The sequence below is a fragment of the Neopelma chrysocephalum genome, unplaced genomic scaffold, assembly GCF_003984885.1.
Source record: "Neopelma chrysocephalum unplaced genomic scaffold, ASM398488v2 Primary Assembly neopelma1_44, whole genome shotgun sequence".
Lineage (NCBI taxonomy): Eukaryota > Metazoa > Chordata > Aves > Passeriformes > Pipridae > Neopelma > Neopelma chrysocephalum.
In genome coordinates, this window is record NW_020897703.1 from 9,404,728 (window position 1) to 9,425,928 (window position 21,201).

The following is a 21,201-nucleotide window of genomic DNA, read 5'->3' on the forward strand; positions in this document are numbered from 1 at the left end:
GATGCAAACTCAGTTCGGAATATGGAATTAGGCTCGTTTTTAGCCCTGATTTTCTAAGTAAATTTTAATGCTTAGAAATTGTATCTAATTTTTTTCATACGAAGACATGAATTTTTATGTTCTGTAGAAAAAAGATGTTTAATTGATTGTGTTAATAATAATGTAACACATCTATAAAAGTTTTGTGTTTTTTAAACAATATTGTAGTATCAATATGGCTGTAAAAGGTGTTCTTACATTTTGGTTTTTTTGATGTTTAAACAATATCTTGGTAGTATCATTAGATTTGTATCAGGGAAAGGTGAAGGAATTAAAATATCTGGCTAGTTAAGAAAAATAATCTATAAATTAGTCTTCTAAAGATTGAGCCTTGGTGGCTTCTGGTATTAAGCTGTGATGGCAAAAAACCCCAGGAACATTTGTTTCTTGACGAATGGGTGCTTACTGGAAGTTTTCTAAAATTTGTGTTGGACTCTCGGTTACATAACAAATAATAATAAATGCAGTATATAAGTTTCATGATGCTCTTTAGACCCAGATGATTTCAACAGCAACAAGCTGTTTGTGCAGAATATCATGAGAAACTGTAGTCACAGCCAGGAGTATAGTTGGCTGGTACCCTTGTTTGAGTACTGAGCTCTGTACAATTCTTATAACCAAAAATTTCCAAGACATCATTTGTATTAGGGAAACCTTAAGAGTGTCCTAGAGAGATATGTCTGTGCTGAACAAGGACAATGGGAAGTGGTCATTCTCCCTTCTCTAGAAAACGGAATACAGGGTCCTTTTCCATCCTTTTCCATAAGACAAAAATAATTACAAACACTGAAAAAACGAAGATTTGGTGTAGTTGCAATCAGGGTTCCATTTAAAAACTTAGAACTAAAGTATTCAGGGATGTACAGCAGAGTTCTTGTGAATACTTTTGTCACCAAGCAAAGGTGTAGCAGAACAGATTTTGAAAGTGTCACTCCAAAGGAATTCTCCATCCTTTCTCCCAGCTCTCTGGTGTGAACTCAAAAGAGTGTGTTGGCTCTAATATTTGTCCAGTCACAGGGTAATCTGTTTCTGCTTGCTAACTCAGCAGAGAGGCTGCTTTGCTGTTTGGAGTGTTGAGTGAATTTTCTGATGGTTTAGAAGGTTGACAAGGCTCAGTTGTGTTCTGGAGCAAAGTGCTAATGGATGGAGGGTTGGGGACTTCTTCCTTTTCATGACAGCAATGAGGTATTAGGCTGGCTCGAGCTTTAGTGTGTAAGTTGTTATTTTAAACTGTGGCATTGGGAGCTTAAAAAAAAAAGACATCAGGAAAGCTTGTAGAGACGTTTTTCTGAAAACTCCTTTGAAAAGGACAGTTGACCCTGGAATAGAGAGAAAGATTAGTTTACAATTTTAGTGCTTCTGAGTGAGTTATCTCAGTGTTTCCTAAATGCAAAGGAAACCTCCATCCGAAATGTGTTGTGGTTTTTTTTAATATCCTGCAGCACTTAAGTGCCAATAACAATAATAAATTGACTGCATTTCTCAAATGCTTTGCTAAAAATAAATGTGTGTAGATTTACCCAGGTGATAGTAGTTGTAGGTGTATTTGATGAATGCACTGACCATGCAGACCGTGCAGGTAGGAGGTGGGCTGCCCCTTTGCCAATACCATGTTTCTGAGAATAGCTCAAGGTGAAGGATTTGGTATTGGAAGTACCATCACATTTTGGTGCTCAGCTTCTTCCTCTGAACAGGCAGTATATTTATCCCAGGAGAGGATAGGAAGGAAGAAGGAGGAGGTGTGTGCTGCAGCCCCTCCTTTCCTCTGTGACTGGGACTGTTGGGTGTGCACAGCCCAGTGTGTGCTTCGAGGTGAATTTGTTTCTGAAGGGGCAAGTGCAAATGATCACCACCTTCAGTGTGTCACACAACCTGCTCCCAGCTTTGCTTTTCATGGGAAACTTGAATGTGATCTGTGGGAATTCTTTTGAAAGTTATTCCCCTGTCTATCTTGAGAAATAGACAGGCTGTGTTCACCTCTGACTTTTTACTAAGTAGCATGTTCCAAATAAATCCAGTGTGATGGAGGACAGCCTCTGTGGCTGCCAGGGTGGCAGTAAAAGAGTAGCTGCTATCAAAAGAAATAATCCTGCCTTTTGCTGCTGAGGATTCTGTGGGAAGGTGCTCTGTGCTAAAGCCCATGAGCCATCGTGTAGAGATCCATTCTTAATTTCTTGAAGGCTGCCAGGACTCTTGATGTTTACAATTCAGTTGTGATAGGAGGGTGTCTGTCTCCAGATTGATTAATTCCATGGAGTATCTTATTCTTGTCCCTGCTGTGTTTCTCAGCATGGAAATGAGACTAGTGTATGGCATTTTTCAGTCAGAGTGACCCTTGCTAAGTAGTCCTGATGTTTAAAGAAGCTCATTCATTTTTCTTGTATTTAAAGAAGAAGTTGCATGGAAAACAAGTACCCTGTTAATTTAAGATGGCTTTATATTAATCTGATCTAAAAAGCATTACTATTAAAAACTTTTTTGTAAACTTTAAAGTTATTTGTCAGCCTTTGCTATTCATTTTTATTTTCATCTAAATCTGCCTTACCTTTATCACAGCATCAAATTTGGATGAAAGACAAGAATAATTGAATACTAAGTGACAGAATTTCCAAGCCTATTTGTAAGCAAAATGTGGAGTAAAACATAATGCACAGCATATATGTGACTGTGTGTATAGTAACTGCTCTCAGCCACCTGCTTAGGATTATTCATCACTGAATTAAAAATCTCATTTGTTTAAAAGTTTGGAGGAAGATAATTTCTGGAGAAAAATTTGAAACTTACATTCATAGTTGCAATAGCAAACCACTGTATTGTCTTTAGTTTTGATATGCAAGAAAAGTTCCATTTACGAAGCTACCAAGTGTGGTGGCAGCAGACTTAACAGTAGTTGTTTATGTGACTCAGTTGCTGAGCTGCTTAGACAAGGCCTCTGCAGCTTAGGATCTGAACAGCATTTCTTAGGAATGCTAGCCTAATCCCATGAATTTAAATACTTCTGTTTAAAGTCCTCCTTTAACAAGACCCAGCTGTCAGCCCCATCTTCCATGGTTGTTCTACTGTATAGAAATTTCATGTTCGCTTCCTCAGTGGCATAACTTACACTTTCTTTTTTCCTTTTTGCTATGGAAGCTGATTTCCTTACTTTTTCAGGAATGTGTGCTTTAAAACATTGATTCTGTTTTAAATATTTACATTTAGTCTTACTCTTGAGGCAATTAAATTCTAGATAAAGTCCTTTGGTATGCATCAGTTGGTGTTAACTGGCTTTTAGACTTCCCTAACCTTTGACATAGCAAAACTTTGTGGGTTTTTTACGTTGAGGCTGCTTTCTTGCTGTAAGTGCTTTTTTTCCCATGGTGTAGTATCCAGAACTTTTCCCCCCATCCCTCCCTCACTCTCTGCTGCCAAGATTTATTTAGAAACCAAAGTAATGCAGCTTTTCAGTATGAACATACATCTTTAGAGCACATCTTGAGTATACAAAATTAATTTAAAAAAAATTTTAATTAGTTTCTGGAGGCTTATAAACTAGAGATTAAGGTCAGTGCTCAGTAGGCAATGCATAGATTCCTGTTAGCAGTCTGTGACAAATTTCATAGCTTTATACCTCCAATTGCTGATACTGGTTTGAGTTATTATGTGGACTTCTTTATTTAAGATCATTAAACCACCCTTCCAGAGAAGAGGTGTTGAATTGACAGTAGAAGCAAAATACCAAGTGAAGAAAGTATTAAAAAGAAAAAAAATGCAGTGAGAAGTATTGTCACTTTTCTTTGTTGTTTTTTTGAGATGGGGTTGGTTTGTAGGTTTGGTTTTTTGTGGTTTAGGATTTTTTGGGGTTTTTTGTTTTATTTTTCAGTAGGGGATTTTTGTATTTTAGAAACTTGGTAGAGAGTTTTTCAGTGACATTCTACTAAACTGGCAAATAAGAATTAAGTTATATTCTCAGTCTTTATCAGTGATGAGCATATCTTTCTGGATTTGCTCAAGACTTTCTCCTCTTCAGCAATTTGTACAGGCTTTACTAGAGAATAGTGGTGATGAAATTGTTACTTTGCATCCAGCTCAACCAGAAGTTGCCCTGTGGATTGAATTCACTTCTAGAACAGCTTCTCTTACTTTTTGAGGAGAAAAAGAGAAGAAGGGTTGAGCAAGTGTAGGACTTGCTTCAAGTGATTTTTATTATTTTTTCCTCACCTGCTGGAGTTCTCAAAATACAACTTGGATTCTTACAGTGTCAACAAGGAAAACAGTGAATTGCAGTTTACACAGCAGGAAGTTGACTTTCTGTCTTGTTATTGCATGTTAGGTTTATGGGGATCTGAAATTGTGCTTAATCGCCTGCAAGACCCAAGGGAAGATGCTGATAAACTACTGTCTTGGAGCTGTGATTCTCCTGCAGTTTTGAGATTCATAAATGTATTTTTCCACGCCTATATCCACATAGTGCAGAACTTGTCTGTACTTTCTCCTTTTTATGCTACATAGTTGCTCCCAAATTTCATTGTGTGTCAAGGACCCCTTCAACCTACGTGCCTCACATCACTGCCTAGTGAGCAGTGTTGTTTTACCGCCAAGCAATCCCCTCCCTTTTCCTTTCATAGAAAACTGCCCCGTTCTTGCTAACTTCCAGTCTTGACTGCTAGGACTCGTCTCTGTCCAGAGCCCCACATCAGTCTTTCTTCTGGATTCACAGGGCTCTCTCTGGAGCCCTGCTCCCTCTGCTCTCTCTCGAGATAGCCCTTCAAAGCCTCCCACAACACAACTTTTCCATGGAAAAATGTCTCCTTATATACTATTCCTTTCTTCTCTGTTAGTGCCATGGTGTAGTACTGTACATCCCTTTCCCCCCCTTCACCTGCCTCTCACACTCAATAGGCACACATCCTTTTGTGTAGAGGTTGGTGATAAAGCAAAAGGTGATTCTTACAGTTTGCAATGAAGTCAGAGGATGAAAGTTGACTGCCAATTGTAATACTTAAATCTGCTCTCACTAGTGGCTTAGAATATAGAATATAAAATTAATTGAGCCAGGTAATCTGTTGTTTAGATAACTTTATTTTTGGTTTAAGGCAGTGTTGTTCTTTTGCTCAGTTTGTTAGAAGTGGGTTTAAAGTAAATCAGGTGTCTTCTAAATTGAATATACTTTTTCCTTCTAAGATAATGTTTCAACCAAAAGATTATTTTGCTAGTCATCCTCTAAACATTTTTTCCCTATAGTGTCTCTTAAAATAATGCTATTTTGTAATGGTTATAAACAGAATGTGTTGATTCATAAATGCTAAGAATGAAACACCTATGTACTTTAGATGTATCAAACATTCATTTGTGGGTTTTCTGAAAAATACAGTTGGGGGGTTTGATTTTTTTTTTTCTGTTGTTTCTGGAGAAGGTAGTTCCAGCTATAGTGAAATGCAGCTCTTCACAGTGTAATCTTAATTCTTACTAGGAATCCTAAATCCACTTCCAGCCCACTGCAGCTGTAGTTAGTGTAAAGAAAATATACCTTGATACAAAAGTTCATAGAAGCAACCTGTGAAGAGTGTTGGTTATTTATCATAGCTGAAGCATTACTTGTCCATTTTTTGAACCGTAGTTCATAGGCTGTCACCAGGTCCTTGTTGAAAGGGATTTGGCAACTGCTTCTGAGAGCAGAGAGTACCCCCATCATACAGACTGCCAGCGTCTGCTGTGGTATCTTAAGTGAGCATTGCCATAATGATTATTTTTAACCTTTGAGAGAGTCCCTTGAGCAAAAATTAGTTTTTAACTATACCAAAACATAGAGTAGCTCAGAGTCTTATGAGGAAATACTCTCACCTGCATTGTAATTTGACCTATGATCTAAGTGATTTTCTTACAGCTCCCTCCTCCTGCTTGGTCATTCATTTATACCATCTTCTGTAAGCACTGTTAAGATGTCCAACTATTACAGCTAGTTGACAGTTACTTGCTTTATTTTGCTTTCTTATAGTTGAAAGACAGCCTAGTGTATGTGTAAAAATTAGGGAGTTCTGAGTATTATTCCTGGTGGAAAAGGGCCCTGTACAGGCATAGTAGACTGGTCTGTAAAGGGATGTGATTTTTATAGTGATTGGTTGGCTAGTGCTTCTTCTCAAGTGCAGGGTAGAGCCTGGAAGTGCTGTTGTTAGCCTGGTGATAGTTATTATTGGTCCACAGCTACAATAATGTTTGAATATTACCTGGAATCTTTGCATAAGGCCAAATATTATAACAAAATTCATAGTTAATCTGCTGATGGAGAAGAGAGACTACATAATCTTTTCTGGACTGGATGAAATTGCAAGAGGCAAGCAAGCTCGTAAAAATCAATTTATACTGTGCCTTCTAGTGCTCTTGTGGATTGAAGAGGAGATCCCCAGGGCAGTATGGTAGATAAGTTCCTTGTGGAGCTATCTTTCAGGGCGTGGCCAGAATGGCATCAATGGAGAGCACCTGTGAATAGGCTCCTCCCACCTGCCTCTGGCTTATTAAATTAGTGCTTATTTTAGTGTTGGTAGTGAAGTGGTTTCCTTTAAATGCAGCTGGCTTTGAGTGTTTTTCACTGCCCATTAAGTTTAACTATGGCTATATATGAAACCATTCTTTCATGCTTTGTCTGTTCTCACACATTGCACACCGACAGCCCCTTCGTGCAGTTTCTCGCATGTTGGTTCAGTCACCTGCTGATCCTGAATTGAGAAGCTTCCATTCACCGAGTTTCCTTACCAATTGCACTGGCATAGAAGTACCTCTTGTTGCATTGTCTGCAAATAGAATGGTTAATGCAACCTGCATTTTGAACAGCAAGGACAGGGATGGAACTGTATACTGCCCAAGGGAAGAAATTAGATCTGTATCATAAAAAGATGTTTTGCTCACATCTCAATTGAATCCTTCTTTTGAAGGCTGTTGTGTGACCCTCCCACAGAATAAGACAATCTTGATTTTCCTGTGTGTTATCGCTTGGTTTTGATTTTTTTTTCCTTCTATAATAATTCAGTCAACATTGACAGCTACAGAAGAAAGAGAGGGCCAAATAAGATATAGTGGAATTAGGTGCCATTCTATTTGAAAAATGTGTTAGACCTTTTGAATCATCATTTAGACTGTTGCTAGTAATATGTCTGAAAATGTCCTCATTGCAAAATAAAATCATTTAGCTGGTTATGTAAAATGCAACACATTTCTGTGCTTTTTTAGTCAGCTTTTATATTCTCTTGTTACATGCAGAATGTTGCTGAAGGTACAGTTATGGATGTAGCACTTTTCCTTGTTCTGTATTCCCAAACTATGAGGATTTTGCTTTATATTCTTTGTCTTGGCCCTTACCAAGAAAATGGAGATCTTGCTTCCTTCATTCTTTCTACATATGTGGTGCAGCTTTGCATACAAAGCTTGTCTTTTTCCTTCAATCATTAAGTCCTTGAGAATCTTCAGTAAAAGTTCAGACATTCAAGTTCTTCATTTCCTTTTCTAGAGGTTTTATATAAGCTTTAGTGAAGCTTCAGGCTGGCTGATTGGTACGGGTGCCTACCATGTCATTAGGAGATGTGCACTTCTGGATCTCTTATCCACATACTTTGTGTCCTGTGGGGACAAAAGGATTGCCTTTAGTGTTCTCATAGGGACTCCCTCCGTCAACCTTCAAGCTGGGGACAGTTTAATGGCCTCCAGTGTATAGGAAATGTGATCTGGTGGACATATGGGAAGGATTCTTCTGAAAGAACTCAGGGCTGAAATAGCATTGTGAGTCATTTGTGGCTCTTCCGCGGGTAAGAAAGGGACGCTTTTTAACGATCATTTACTTGAGCAAAATTTGCCATTGAGCTAAAAACCTCCAAGACATATTGACCTGATTGTGTATTTATGTCCTCTTCAGATACTGTTGTGAGCATTTGCAAAGTGTGTGTTGTCTGGAGTCAAGCATACATAACCCCCTTAGAGCTTTGAATTTGTACATTCTCAACTTGTGTAATAAAGCTTAACTTGAGTGTGAAACCTTTTATGGACTTCTAGCTGCCTTTTGTCAAGGTTGCAGATGATCCAAGATATTTGTATTTTATTTATAATAAAAATGCATCCTCTGTCTACTTGCCACTAATATTTTAAAAATATTAGTTATGTAAAAAACAATTATTTACAGATACACACTTCTTGAAGTTACTAAGTTACTTCTTTGTTCTTGAAGAACTAAGTAACTTAGTTCTGCTTCTCCTTCTGCATCAACTTGTTTATGTTTGTTATTCTTTTTTTGGACATCATTCCAAAGCTAAAACTGAGTGCCAAGAGATGCTGCAATAGTGTTTATGTTATGATAACCACATAATGAAGATTCTGGAAAATTGGAGCTAATGTAGTTTCTAAGTGCATATCTACCTACTGAAGACAGACTATACACTGAAAATTCTTTAGTCTTAGCTGGTAAGACTATGATGTTGACTCCTGCAACTAATGAATGTCATTGTTTTACAGAACACTTATATTTTATTCTCTGTTTGAAAAATATTTTAGCTAAAGCAACTTTTGTTTTTATGAACTAAGTACTTTTTTATAGCTGCCTTCAGGTTGTCTTCATAAAGAGTGTTCAGTGAGACATAAGGATGCTCTTTCTATGGGAATTAATTTACTGTCCACTTGGGCACTCTGGCTGGAATCTTGGTTCAGGAAATGGGATACAATTATTGATAAAGCCCCTTCTTTTCAAGGGAGCATCTGTTTGGCTAGATGTGAGTCAGGCACTGAAATATATTGGAGGGAATAAAGGTTTTACTGTGTGCCTTCTCAACAGTGCAAATTTCAAATAGAGTTAGATTCTTCTGTAGACATTTTGGTAATTTTGGAGCATCCTTTATCTCACAGGAAACAACATTTTATAACTGTATTTCAATATACAAGAAGACACCCTTTGGAGACTAATTTAAAATTTCAGACTGCAATTATGGAAAGCTAGAGTCAATATAAATAGTAATAATAGTACAAAGACAGCTTAAAACCAGAAACCAGCCTTGTGGAATACAGGGTATTCTGCTTGATGCACTTTGCATGTTACATCTCTGTTAAAGCTTTCAAACAAAGAAGGGGTGGATGGGTAGGTGTTTTGTGGGTGGTTTTGCTGTGGAACATCACAGTCATTTCCCATTGTTAGAAATCAAGATGATGAAGTAAACATTCTGGTATCTTCAGTTTGTTTATTTCAGGAAATTGTAGGTGCTTGTGTCAACTAAAGTTAGAGGGGGAGTATATAAGTTCTAATTAAATACAAACGGAGCTGCAGAGGATATGAATATGGAGAATAATATTTTTCTATTTCTTCAGGCTGCTGACCAAGAAGAGCTTTATGCTTTCATATTTGTATTGTCTGTGAATAACACTGTGTTGTCAGATCCCTGTTTAACACAGTCTGCTTCGTTCTAAAGATCTGGTGCTGAATCTGTGGAAGACTAGGGAGCAACTGGGATGTTTGACTTTCCTGGTTAGAATCTCCAGGGGTAGTTGTTGAACAGCCTCTTAGAACCTGACAGGGATAACAGTGCTCTCATGAACAGCACCAAGTTTAAAAAACCTGTATTTACTGTATACAGCATTGATGTATTTTGGGGGATTCCAGAAGCAGTGAAACAACTTGCTTTGATGTTACCATCTGATAACTGATTAAGACTTTTTTCTTCTTCCAATTGCTTTTTCAAACAATCATTTCATTAGCAGTTGCTAAAATGTAAGTTATGTGTTCCCCTGTGTTGCAATAAATATTTATATTACAAACTTACAAACAATGTAAAGAAAAATATTTTTATGAGCTTAGTGAAAAGGTTGTTGTTTGACTGGACTTAAAATACAGCTACAGGCAGAAGCGAGTTCTTGTACAGGCATGTGCTTAATTTTAAGAGTGGAGTTAGAAATGCTGTGTATGTTTTTGACTGAATAACTGTTACTTTCAGCAGCCGTTAGTTGATCTTTTAATAAAACTCTGGCCTGTCTGCAATTCAAAACATGCATATTCAGACATGAATGTTTCTTTTCTGTGGTTTCAAAGATGCATTCTTGCATGTTGCACAGATCAGTGGGTAAGGGAGGGAATATTGTGGGCTGTCCAGTTTTGCATCTCTCAGCTAAACCTGAAAATAAGACCATACAGTGAGGATGCCTGGTTTTCATACTTGCTGGATTTCTGCAATCTAGACCAGCTGCCTGATATAAAGTAAAAGTCTTAAAAAACAAATATGTGCAAACTGCACATCGCTTTTAAAACTCTTTCAGTGTATTCTGGAATTGTTTTTCTTCCCCCAGTTGCTCTGAATAAGTCTTGTACGTTTCACAGTCCGCTCTTGACTTCCTCTTGTTTGAAGAACAGTATCTATTGCTAAAGTACAGTGCCTTATTTTAGTTTGGAAGAACAGCTTAAAGAACCCATGTGTGTAAATATTTATTCCTTTTTTTGCCAGCCCTATTCCCAAGTTGCTACTAATTAGTTTATTTTAAAAAATAAGTATGAAATTAAATAAAAACAATTTTCCAGAGCAATGCTGAGTCCCTTGCTTCCTTAATAGTTGGAATGCAGTTGAGATGGACAGGACAGATCAATTGAATTGTGACAGATAATGCGCTGATGTAAGGAAAACATCCTTCATGGGTTGGGGAGTAAGGGAAAGAAGGGCAGGAAACAGATAGTAGACTTGAATCCAATCTAGTGACCCAGTATTGAGATGCATTAGTAATAGTGAATGCTTCACACACCGTAAATGTATCTTCAGTCTATTGATGTGTGACTATTTTTTCCTGGGTCTTACATTGCCGTCCAGGATCTCAAGAGGTCACCCACAGTATTTCAGTGTATTGGTTATAAAAGGTCTCTTTGCTTTTAATGAAGTGTGTTTTCACCTTGTTTTGTGACTACAAGTCTGGAAAACTATTGCCTGAAGCATGGTTTAAAAAAAAACCCAAACTCAAAGTTGGCTCAAAATAGTGTATTGAAGCAGGCTTTCACTTGACATAAGATTTTTTCATTTGGGACATTTTGAATTTGAATTTTTTGGCTGACAGATTTGTATTTCAGTTTTTGAATTTGAGAGACATTGGAATGTTTGTGTGCTGCAGGAGCCTTGGATGTATTACCTACGCTATTTGAAGCTCAAAGAAAACAAATGCTCTTTTGTTCAGCTTTTCATCTAGATTACTCTTAATGTAAACTGGGTTATAGAACATTGGATAATGCACAAAGAGTTTCCCATAACTTTCTAATCCCCCTCCAAATATCTTTTTCAGGAGTAGTTACTTTCAGAATACTTTATACTTATTAAGAAGAAAGATGGACATACTAAAGCAAATGATCTGCACTGTGTCACTGGCTTAGTGTGCTGCTTATTAAGTTCAAAGGAGAAATGCTGGTGTCAGTTATACCATAAGACTCTTATTTTTAATGAAAAATGCACTAGAATTGATTGGTCCCTGTCATGTGGACAGATTATTAATATGAAACAAATAATGTATGTGCTCAAACTACCTTTCATTATTTACCATGACTTTAATAAAATGTATAGAAACACGGAACATGGATGCAGGCTTTGGCTGTCATTGTCGTGAAAGCATTTCAATTTTTTTTCTGTTTAAGTAACCTTTTTCTTTAAGCAGTCGGGTGAATAAATATTAGACAAGAAAACCTGCTGGAATCTTATTCTTGAAATTATGTGTGCACACTGTGCCTAGGTGCTTGTACAGTATATTACTGTAGTGTTCTGTCACATACAACTTCTTAAATGGATACTGTCACAGTGACACAGGACCGATCACAAACAAGGGAATTTTGATTTCCAGGTGAGGTGCAGACAGAGCATGTTTCCCAAACCAGAGTATGCAATGCAGTTCCTTTTGGTTCCTGAGGTTAGCTTTTAAAATGCAGAAAACCAGTTACTTCTTGAGATGGTGTTTTGAACATTTGTGTATTGTCTACTGCATCTCTATAATAGCTTTGTAACAAATTCCATAGTTGTTTTTAGGAAGCAAATCCTTAGTTCAGGAATAAGCATGAGCTTGTAGAAGCTTGTATTTAAATAATAAGAAAAGTTGGGGGTGAAAACATCAGTTGCCTGAAAGATGATATGTTTTCATTTTAGGGTTTTATGCTGTCAGTTGTTTTTGAACACACTTAAGCATCTCTAGTTCAAAATTCTAATTACAGTGCCTCTGAAATTATAGTGAATAAACACATTCTTGTAGCTGACCCTTTAAGCACATTGGTGTTGCCGGTTGGACACAAATTCTATTATTTCTCTTATGATCTTTCCATAATTAATTACTTGTGGTATAGACAAATCCTGCAGTTTGATTCTTTTATATCTGGGTTTTTTTCAGTGCAGAGTGTTTTTATTAGGAGATATTGTTAATGTAATAAAAATTTCTGTTGTCTTGAACTGGGTTGATTTGAGGTAGGAACTACTGTCTTAACGTGCGAGTGCACAGAATGGGGTCTCAGCGAGTACAGTTTTGATTATAACTTAACTCTGTCCCGAAGCTGTTGCTTTCTGATGACAACTGCTTCTTAGTTTCAGAGTTCTGCAATGGTTTGAAATGAAAATGTCAAAATGGTCTGTTTGAAGCATTGTTCTTGGGCTTTCCATCTTTCCTTGTGTGTTTTAACATCACATCATCTAATGATTGTCCTGGTGTACTAAAAACTACAATGGCTTGCATAAGAATCAGCTTGAAAGAGTAAATTTTTCTTTTTCTCCCTCTAAATTATTGGTGAGGGTTTTTTTTACAGTGTAATTTAACATAATAGGTTATGATTAAATGTTGCAATGGGTAACTTCTAATGAAAGCCTTAACAGTTTTTCCTGAATAAGATAGAGTATACGGTGCTTCATGCATTTAAATGTGAACAATTCTAATGGACTGTTTTGGAAACTTGATAGCTGACTTACGGTGATTGTGAGTCTGCCTGTTCAAATAGCATTTCAAACAGATGATACAGACTGTCACAGTCTGTAGCTGATAACGAAATAGTGCATAGACCACACTTCAGTGCAGAAGGCCTTACTTGCATATGGAAGACTGTACCATATCAGTACTGTATTTTATGTAGGTATCCCATAACGATGCTGCTCGTTTTCATTATGACAGACACTTGAACTGAATAGGAGGTGAAGTGTTGAAAAATAACTGAATCCTTAAGTTCCTTTGGCACTTCATCTGGTGTGAGCTAAGCAGAAACAAAAGCTACTTAAACTCTGCTACCCTGCAAATGCTTTAAGAATTTGAGTGGCTTACTTTAGGGTATCACGTTAGAACAATTACCCCTTTTCCATTTTTTACATCTGATTTAGTTCTAAATGACTCCTTTAACAAAAAAGCGCAACCCAACAAAACGCACACAACCTCCCACTCCTTATGTCATTTTTCTTTCTTGTTATAAAGAAAGATATTGTATCCTTAGAAAGGTATGATAACTCCCAGTTAGGTATAATGTGCTAAAGTATGGTGTGTGGTTACTATGATCAACAGCAGCAAGGAAGAAAATGGCTGTAAAAGGAAAATTTGACGTTTTTAATTGGAATGTGTACTCTTTTATAAGTTGTTAATGTTTTGAGTGCTTATGTCAAAAATTCAGATACTGTTTTCTGAGCATTTTGTCTCTGCCTTGATTTATTGAATTAATTCTTTAATTAATGTCCTTTGGGATATCTTCTGGTAGTGGAATTGTGCTAAGACAAATTCCTTTTACAGAACTAGCAAGTTAATATTAGCTATTTCTTAAGTGAGACACTATCCTCTGTGTGCCTTTTGCAAGTAAATGTTGACAGGCTCATAGGAAATGCAGCTGATGTTAGGAAGCTTGGGTGGGGACTACAAGGAGCTGGCAAATACTACAGGGTTTAGTGCCAGACATGCTGACACAACAGTACTTCACTGGTACAAGTTTTCTTTAGGCTGCTAATTCTGTCTTCAGAGTAACTGGAATCAAAGCAGTGTCTCTGATGCCAAGTTAAAATAGGTAAAGCAAGAGTTTATGGGAAATTGAGAATGCTTTCCACATCTCAGATCCTCAGAAATATTAGTAAAAAGAGCAAGCTCCTCTCTTAATGAAAGCATGAGTTATGAACAGTGCCATAGAATGAATCCACTGCAAAACAAGTCTCACCTAACTGTAGATCATCAAAAACAGCTCAAAGAAGGAAAGGCTAGCAGTGTAAAGTATCCATAAATACTGAGCTCTGACTGTTTTGTATCATAGTTTCCATTTATTTGATTTGCCAATTCATTGCCATATTTTGTAAGGCATGCTTTAATAACTTCCTTTAGCTTTCAAATAAAAATCCTTTATTTTAAGTGTATATAGACACTGGAAAATAGTATGTTGTCAAATGATGCAGTCTTGGTGGAAGGATGCAGCTTGGGTTTGTGGTTTTTTATAATTTCAACATCACCCTTAGATGTTAGGAAGAGTTTCCTTCCATTTCTTAGAGTGCAGGACTCAAAGCAAGTGTTGGAAGAAAGGAGCTTCAGATGGTGAATTTAATTTGTTCAGCATTGGCACAGTGCAGTGTGCCATGACAAATCAGCTTTAATATTATTACCCCTTTGAAGGTAGGCAGCTGCATTGTGCTCTGCCACTAAAGTAGAATCTCAGTAGTGAACTGAAGCAGCTTTGCCTACAGCAACTGGATGGCAGTATCTTGCATCCATGGGAGGCATTGGCTTTTGCTGACCTCAGAATTATGGATCACCTCTAAAGTTTCCTGTTCCCTGTTTTATCAAGAGAAAGTGAAAAGCAATATATAAATATAAGGAAAGGCTGTTTTTAAATCATGGAGGTATTTTTGCATGAACAACTGTCATATAAAGTGAAAAATAGATTGAACAGTTTTTTCTCAGAGATCACCTGTATCTTCTTTCATAACATTCCTTATCAGTTCAACTCTGCAACACTGTGATGTCTTTCAGGCTAAGATTCGTCTTTTCCTGAAGACTAGCATTTAAAAAGTTTTTTTTTTTAAGTCTATGAAATTTAAACTGATGCTTTCAGAAAACTATGTAGCAAACAACTATATAGCCCATGACTTTGACAAGTTGGAGGCCTGGGCAATCACCATCCATATAAAGTTCAACAAGGGAAAATGCCAGAATCTGCACCTGGGCTGGGGCAACTGCAGATGTACGTACAGACTGGGGAATGAGAGGCTGGAAAGCAGAGCTGTGGAAAGGGACCTGGGGGTCCTGGTTGATGGCAGGTTGAATATGCATCAGCAGTGCCCTGGCAGCCAGGAGGGCCAACCATGTCCTGGGGGGCATCAGGCAAGGCATCGCCAGCCAGTCGAGGGAGGGGATTGTCCTGCTCTGCTCTGCAGTGGGGCGGCCTCATCTTGAATATTGTGGCAGTTTTGGACACCACAATATAAGAAAGATATTAAACTATTGGAGAGTGTCCAAAGGAGGGCAATGAAGATGGTGAAGGGCCTTGAGGGGAAGCCAATGAGTAGCAGCTGAGGTCACTGGGTCTGTTCAGCCTGGAGAAGAGGAGACTGAGGGGAGACCTCATTGCAGTTACAACTTCCTTGTGAGAGGAAGAGGAGGGGCAGGCACTCAGAGACTGTCACTAGTCTCTTCTCTGTGGTGCCCAGTGACAGGACCCAAGGGAATGGCCTGAAGTTGTGTCGGGGGAGGTTTAGGTTGGATATTAGGAAAAGGTTCTTCATGCAGAGGGTGGTTGGGCACTGGAACAGGTTCCCCAGGGAAGTGGTCAAAGCACCAAGCGTGACAGAGTTCAAGAAGTATTTGGACTATACTTCCAGGCACATGGTGTGACTCTTGGGGAGGATCCTGTGCAGGGCCAGGAGTTGGACTCGATGATCCTTGTGGGTCCCTTCCAACTCAGCATGTTCTGTGATTCTTTGACTTGACTAAATCAAGGTGTACAACTCACCATTCATTTTTTGTTGCTCTTGTTGGTGATCTGTTCTCAAGTGTCTCTGGACATTCTATAGCACATGTCCAGGCTTTACTCTTTTGTGCTGCCTGATAGCTCCCAAATTGTTATCTAGTTTGTTGTGCCGCCCCCCCGGCCCTAAGGATGTTCTGAATCAGATCCTGGCTTTGTTGGTGTGTATGTACCCAGAAAGGCACGTGTGTCTTAGCTCCATAAAAGGGGCTGGAGGACATGTTTGGAGAAAAGAATAGAGGCTTGCTTAACAAAAGGTTAATTTTCTTTGGGGTAATAACAGTTAAACTTTGGAGAACATTAAGTCTTTATCTTGGTTACAGCTTTGTTGAATGAAGGAGGATCTGATAAATGTTACAGTGACTCTTTGCTGCCAGGGAGGAGTTTCTTTGTTGAATAAAAATTGTGCAGTATCACTGAACTGATCTGGTCAGTGTCCAAGATTTAAACTGTCTCAGGGGATGTATTGCTGACATTCTCTGTGGCCTGTTTAGGTATTTCTGTTTACGGATGTGTAGAGTGATCTATTTGCAGTGCAGTGAGACTGCACTTCCTGTGGGTTGAATGGTGTTGCTTAACTGTGGTCAGCTGAATTCCTTGGACAAGAGTTGGATTTTTGTAATGTAATGTCAATATATTTTGCCAACAATAGCTGGCAGTGAATGCACATGCAAGGCAGCATGAAATAATTTCTGATGGTGTATTAAATACTGTGAACTCTGTTCTTAATCGTTTTCTGCATGGTTCTGACAAAAGCGAGCTGCAAAAATGGCTTTGTAATTATCCATTGCAACTTTCATACTAAGTCACTGGTGAGCAGGATAACAAACTATGAATGTATGCAGTTTTTAGAAAGGTAATGGACTGACGTGTTTTGACTTTGGAATACTTTTTCAGAAATATAGTAGCTGACACCAGTTTTCTTAGACACTGATAAGAAAATTTCAGTATCAAACTTTTATTTTTTTCAGATGGAGCAATTGTCAGATGAAGAGCTTGACCATGGTGCAGAAGAAGATAGTGATAAGGAAGACCAGGATCTGGACAAGATATTTGGGGCCTGGCTGGGCGAACTGGACAAACTCACACAGGTGAGGGATATTTCAAACATCTTACTGAAGTATTATGGTTCTTCTCAGTTGGATGCTACCTGCTCAGCACTGCTGCTTGCAGCAGGGTAAACTTCAGCCTGTGACCAGTTCAGTACTCCTTAAAAGTTTGTAAATTGGCTTCTTTTCCCCATCTCAAGGTTGTTAAATTTATTTTTCACAACTTTCTAGTTTGGCATTTCCCAAAGGGTATGATTCCTTCCGGAAACTACGGAATTGGTATTTTGTCCTTGTGTATATAAAGAAACATGGGCTTTAGCTGACTAGAGATAGGCTGTGTCTCCAAACATGGTTTGAGTTGTCCAGCTGTGACAGCATTTATTTGTTGCACCTGAACAGCAGTAAGGAACAGGAAATTGTGAACATTGCCACTCATGACATGGTAAAGTGACCTGATACACCCTAGAGGACTCATCATTGTTCCAGAGTACTCTTCCTGCATCAGAGAAGCAGCTGATAGGACATCTTCTTTTGGCACTTCAGCTTTCCAGTGCTTTTCCTTTCCTTCACAAGCAGCTCTTGCGTTTTGCCTGGTATGCCTATCCTGGGGTGATAGGCCATTTCTCTGTGGCTGCTTGCAGGGATTTTTCAGCTCTGTGAGCTGGCCCTCCTGAATAGCATATTTAATCTTTTCCTTGTTTATCATGTGGAGTGAAGCAAAGGTATGGTAACTGAAGTTTCATTAAGCTAGAGAAGAGGCAGTTTTTCTCATCTTCATCTTACCCAAAGACTGAAGGAAAATTGAGCTATTGATGACAGAATTTCAGATTCAGGCTCATCTCTGTTATCTTCTGGTTAAGTTTCTGCCTGCAGGTTCTAAATGTATACAGCATATAGGGGAAACTAATTTTTTTTCTGAACTTGTACATGCAGGGCAATAAAGAATCCTGCTTTTTGAAATGAATGGAAGAGTATGACATGAATCTTTATATATTAATTCTTACTGTGTTTTTAACTTTATATGAAGGATTTTTAGTGATAAGTGAAAACCATTTTGAAGGTTTGGGCTTTGTAAATTACTTTGAATGAGAATCTTCACAGAAGAGCACAGTGGGTAATTGGTCTCGAACCTCTTGTTCTCTGCCCTGTCTTTTTCATGTCTAGCAGCCCAGAAATATAAGCATATTTTATTTGGGGGTTATAGCTACACTGTTGATGTGCAGATTTCAGGGTCATGTCTCAATTTGTTGCTGGTCCATGCAAAGTTTTTGAAACCTACTAATAGGTAGTTAACAGGAGACCCACATTGGTTGTTTCTCACCTTCATATTGCTCTTCAACACAGTCTGCAACATAGCCTGGCAGTTGCCCTTCTATCTTTTGCAACTATTGAGAAATGACATTTCCCCCAAAACTTTGACCTCATATTGTTTTGTATAAGCAAGTTCATGGAGTTAGTTGTGTCTCAGTTAATTTATTTGGAAAATGATCAGATCTTGATGCAACCCTAATGAAGTCCCAATAAAGAGGGGTGATTAGAGTTAATGAGATCTAAAGTGCATTCTCCTGTAGTCTCAGCATTTGTTGCTGTTTATCAGCTGGACTTCCAAGAGCAGTAGGAGATCCTGAGATCCTTGAACTTTAACTTCCTTTTTAGATTTCATAAATGTTTACTTTAAGGGGATTTAAAGTAAGACCCAGATTCCTCTCCAGATGTAAGTGGTTTTTTAAAGATTTGAAATTGTTAAAATACCCATGAGATCATTGGAATTCACTTTGCCCTCTTTAACTGTTGGTCTAACAAAAGCATTATAAAATGAAGTCGCAAATCTGCAGCGAGTGCGAGCCGTGTTTGGCACAGTGGATTAACATTTATACTGCTTAAGTTGTCCTGCTCTATGGTGCAGGTTAAATGAAGGAAATCTTACCTTGCTTCTCACGATTATTCAGAACTAACCTTTTGGTGCTGTTTCAGTTTTTAGCAGTTCTCCAAAATGCTGTTTTAGCAATGTAATTTATTATGTGCTTCAGGTGACAGTGAGAGAATATCACATGTATTTTCAAGAAGGTGAAGTAACTTTGTTATTATTAAGGTCAGTAAAACACATTTTAGATATTTTTAACCAGGATAGATTTGCTTTACAGGACGTCTTTTGTAGCAATCTGTGGGTTCAGTCTGAAGGAATGAGCCCTAACTTGCCTCTTCTGTCTCCAGGGTTATAGATAGATTTTTCCACACCCCTCCCCCACTATTCTGTCTGGGACAACACATAAGCTTCATCAGAGGTGAGGTTCTTTCCATCTGATGGAAGACAAGGCTTCATCACTGTCTTCTCATTAAGTGATGATTGACTCACTAATTGATTTTGGGAGCTGGGGGAGGGGATTAAGTTCGGACCAGGCTGAGGAAAGAAGGGAGTTCAGTGAGAATAAATATTAGGGGAAAAAATAGTGCATTTCATTTTTTAACAAAGGCTTGAGTAAAGATGTAGAAAATGAAAATAAAAAGTTTAGGTGAGAAACTTTATTCTGTTGGAGCTAGAAGATACTTTTCCTTCAGACAAGCATATCTTCAGAAAATCTTTGTCAGTACAAGCACTGCGTCATTTCACATGTTCTGCAGGCCTGTTGAGCTTCAGTGATGGCAAGAGCTGGATTCCCCATGTAACACTTGCCACTCCAGGGGCAGCAGCTCCTGACCCTGTCATGTACCTCTTGGGTCACCAGCTGGATCACAGTAGTGCTTGCTACTTACACAAATCCCAGTATTTATTATACCATTATATATTATACCCACATTAGCCTTCATAACATAACAATTCAAGATTAGAAATAAAAAAGTGTCTCTATTTTTAACCTATACTAGTTTTTCTAAAAAAATGTGTCCTACATAAACTGGCTAGGGATTGCTTTCACAAATTAACATTATTCACATGAAAGGCTCATTGAAAAAAAGTCTGAATTTAGCCAATTTAAAATCCCTTTTAATAAAATAGAATTCTTCATTGAATGTTTTTATGTGCTTATGCCATGATTATGCTCATAAGCTAATGATGCATATCTTAGGGTATCACAGGCTGAATGTCTTTAGAACTTTCCCCAATTTGCTGCAGAGAAATTGTTACAGCTAAGCCAGCTGCCTGTGTTTCAAAATGAGCTAGTATGTAACACCACTTAAAAAAGCATGTGGAATATGCTTCCTTCCTTTGATTCAGCAAAAACCAGAATGTGTTTAATGCCTTTTCTTTATTGCATATCTGAAGCTAAATCTCTGTTGTATGACGATGTATGTTTTCAGTCTAAAGCCTGAAAAAGAGGGTTGGGTTTTTTTATGTGCTGGGAGATTTTGAAAAATTTCTCTTGGAGAAAATGAATTGTCATTCGTCTTAAAGATTTGCTCGTTCAATTCCTCGTCAAACTTTATTTTGCCCATTTTTTGATGTTTTTCAGAGTTTGGATACGGACAAGCCTGTGGCACCGGTGAAGAGATCACCTCTCCGTCAGGAAACCAATCTTGCCAACTTCTCATATCGCTTCTCCATGTACAATTTGAATGGTTTGTTGAATTATTTACCCCTCAAATATTAATTTAAGAAAAAAAACCTTATTCCAGCTACAAATGAAAACAGGTTAAAATATAAGAGCATTTGAGTACACTTCTAGCTGAAGTGAGAACATATTTGCTGAAGGCATTGCTTTCTGATGCCAGAATTTTGAGTCTACTAAAACAGTATATATTTTATAGTGCCTAGTATCTGAGAACTGCAGTCTAGTATTTGTACAGAAAAGCATGTTCTGCGGTCTGGTCTCATGGAAGAATGAATTAATGTGTATCTGTTAACCAGGAAGAAATTGCATCTTGCTTCATGGAACAGGATGCAGTAATATAGGTACAGAATGCTTTCACGTTAAACAAAAATCGTGTTTTTTCTTGTCTTAAAATAGCTTCCCCTGGTCGTAATACAGAAAACCTTAATTTAAAAGCTTGAATATATATATATAGGGGTTTTTTTGGTTTGTTTGCTTTCAAAGCAGTTGCATTGCTTTTGCAATTTAGAAAATGTTTAGCAAAACACCTGCACTTTTTTGAGGTATGATGCTCTGCAGATGTATTTTTAAATCGGTTCACAGGAAAGCAGTTTTAACTTCTCAAACGTAATCTGTACACTCATAGATT

The 21,201-nt window shown here is 37.9% G+C and overlaps 1 protein-coding gene across 7 annotated transcripts in view; it reads left to right on the top strand.

Moving 5' to 3' along the window:
* Positions 1–21,201, top strand: part of RAPH1 (Ras association (RalGDS/AF-6) and pleckstrin homology domains 1) — a 197,532-nt gene that overhangs the window by 130,107 nt on the left and 46,224 nt on the right. For 6 of the 7 annotated variants that reach the window (XM_027678366.1, XM_027678365.1, XM_027678367.1 and 3 more), the window contains 2 exons: positions 16,948–17,067; positions 20,475–20,580. In XM_027678366.1, coding sequence (XP_027534167.1) covers positions 16,948–17,067; positions 20,475–20,580 — 226 coding nt within the window. Of the gene's footprint in view, positions 1–11,884; positions 11,923–16,947; positions 17,068–20,474; positions 20,581–21,201 lie in introns of those variants that run through there. The other variant, XM_027678363.1, reaches the window with a different exon arrangement.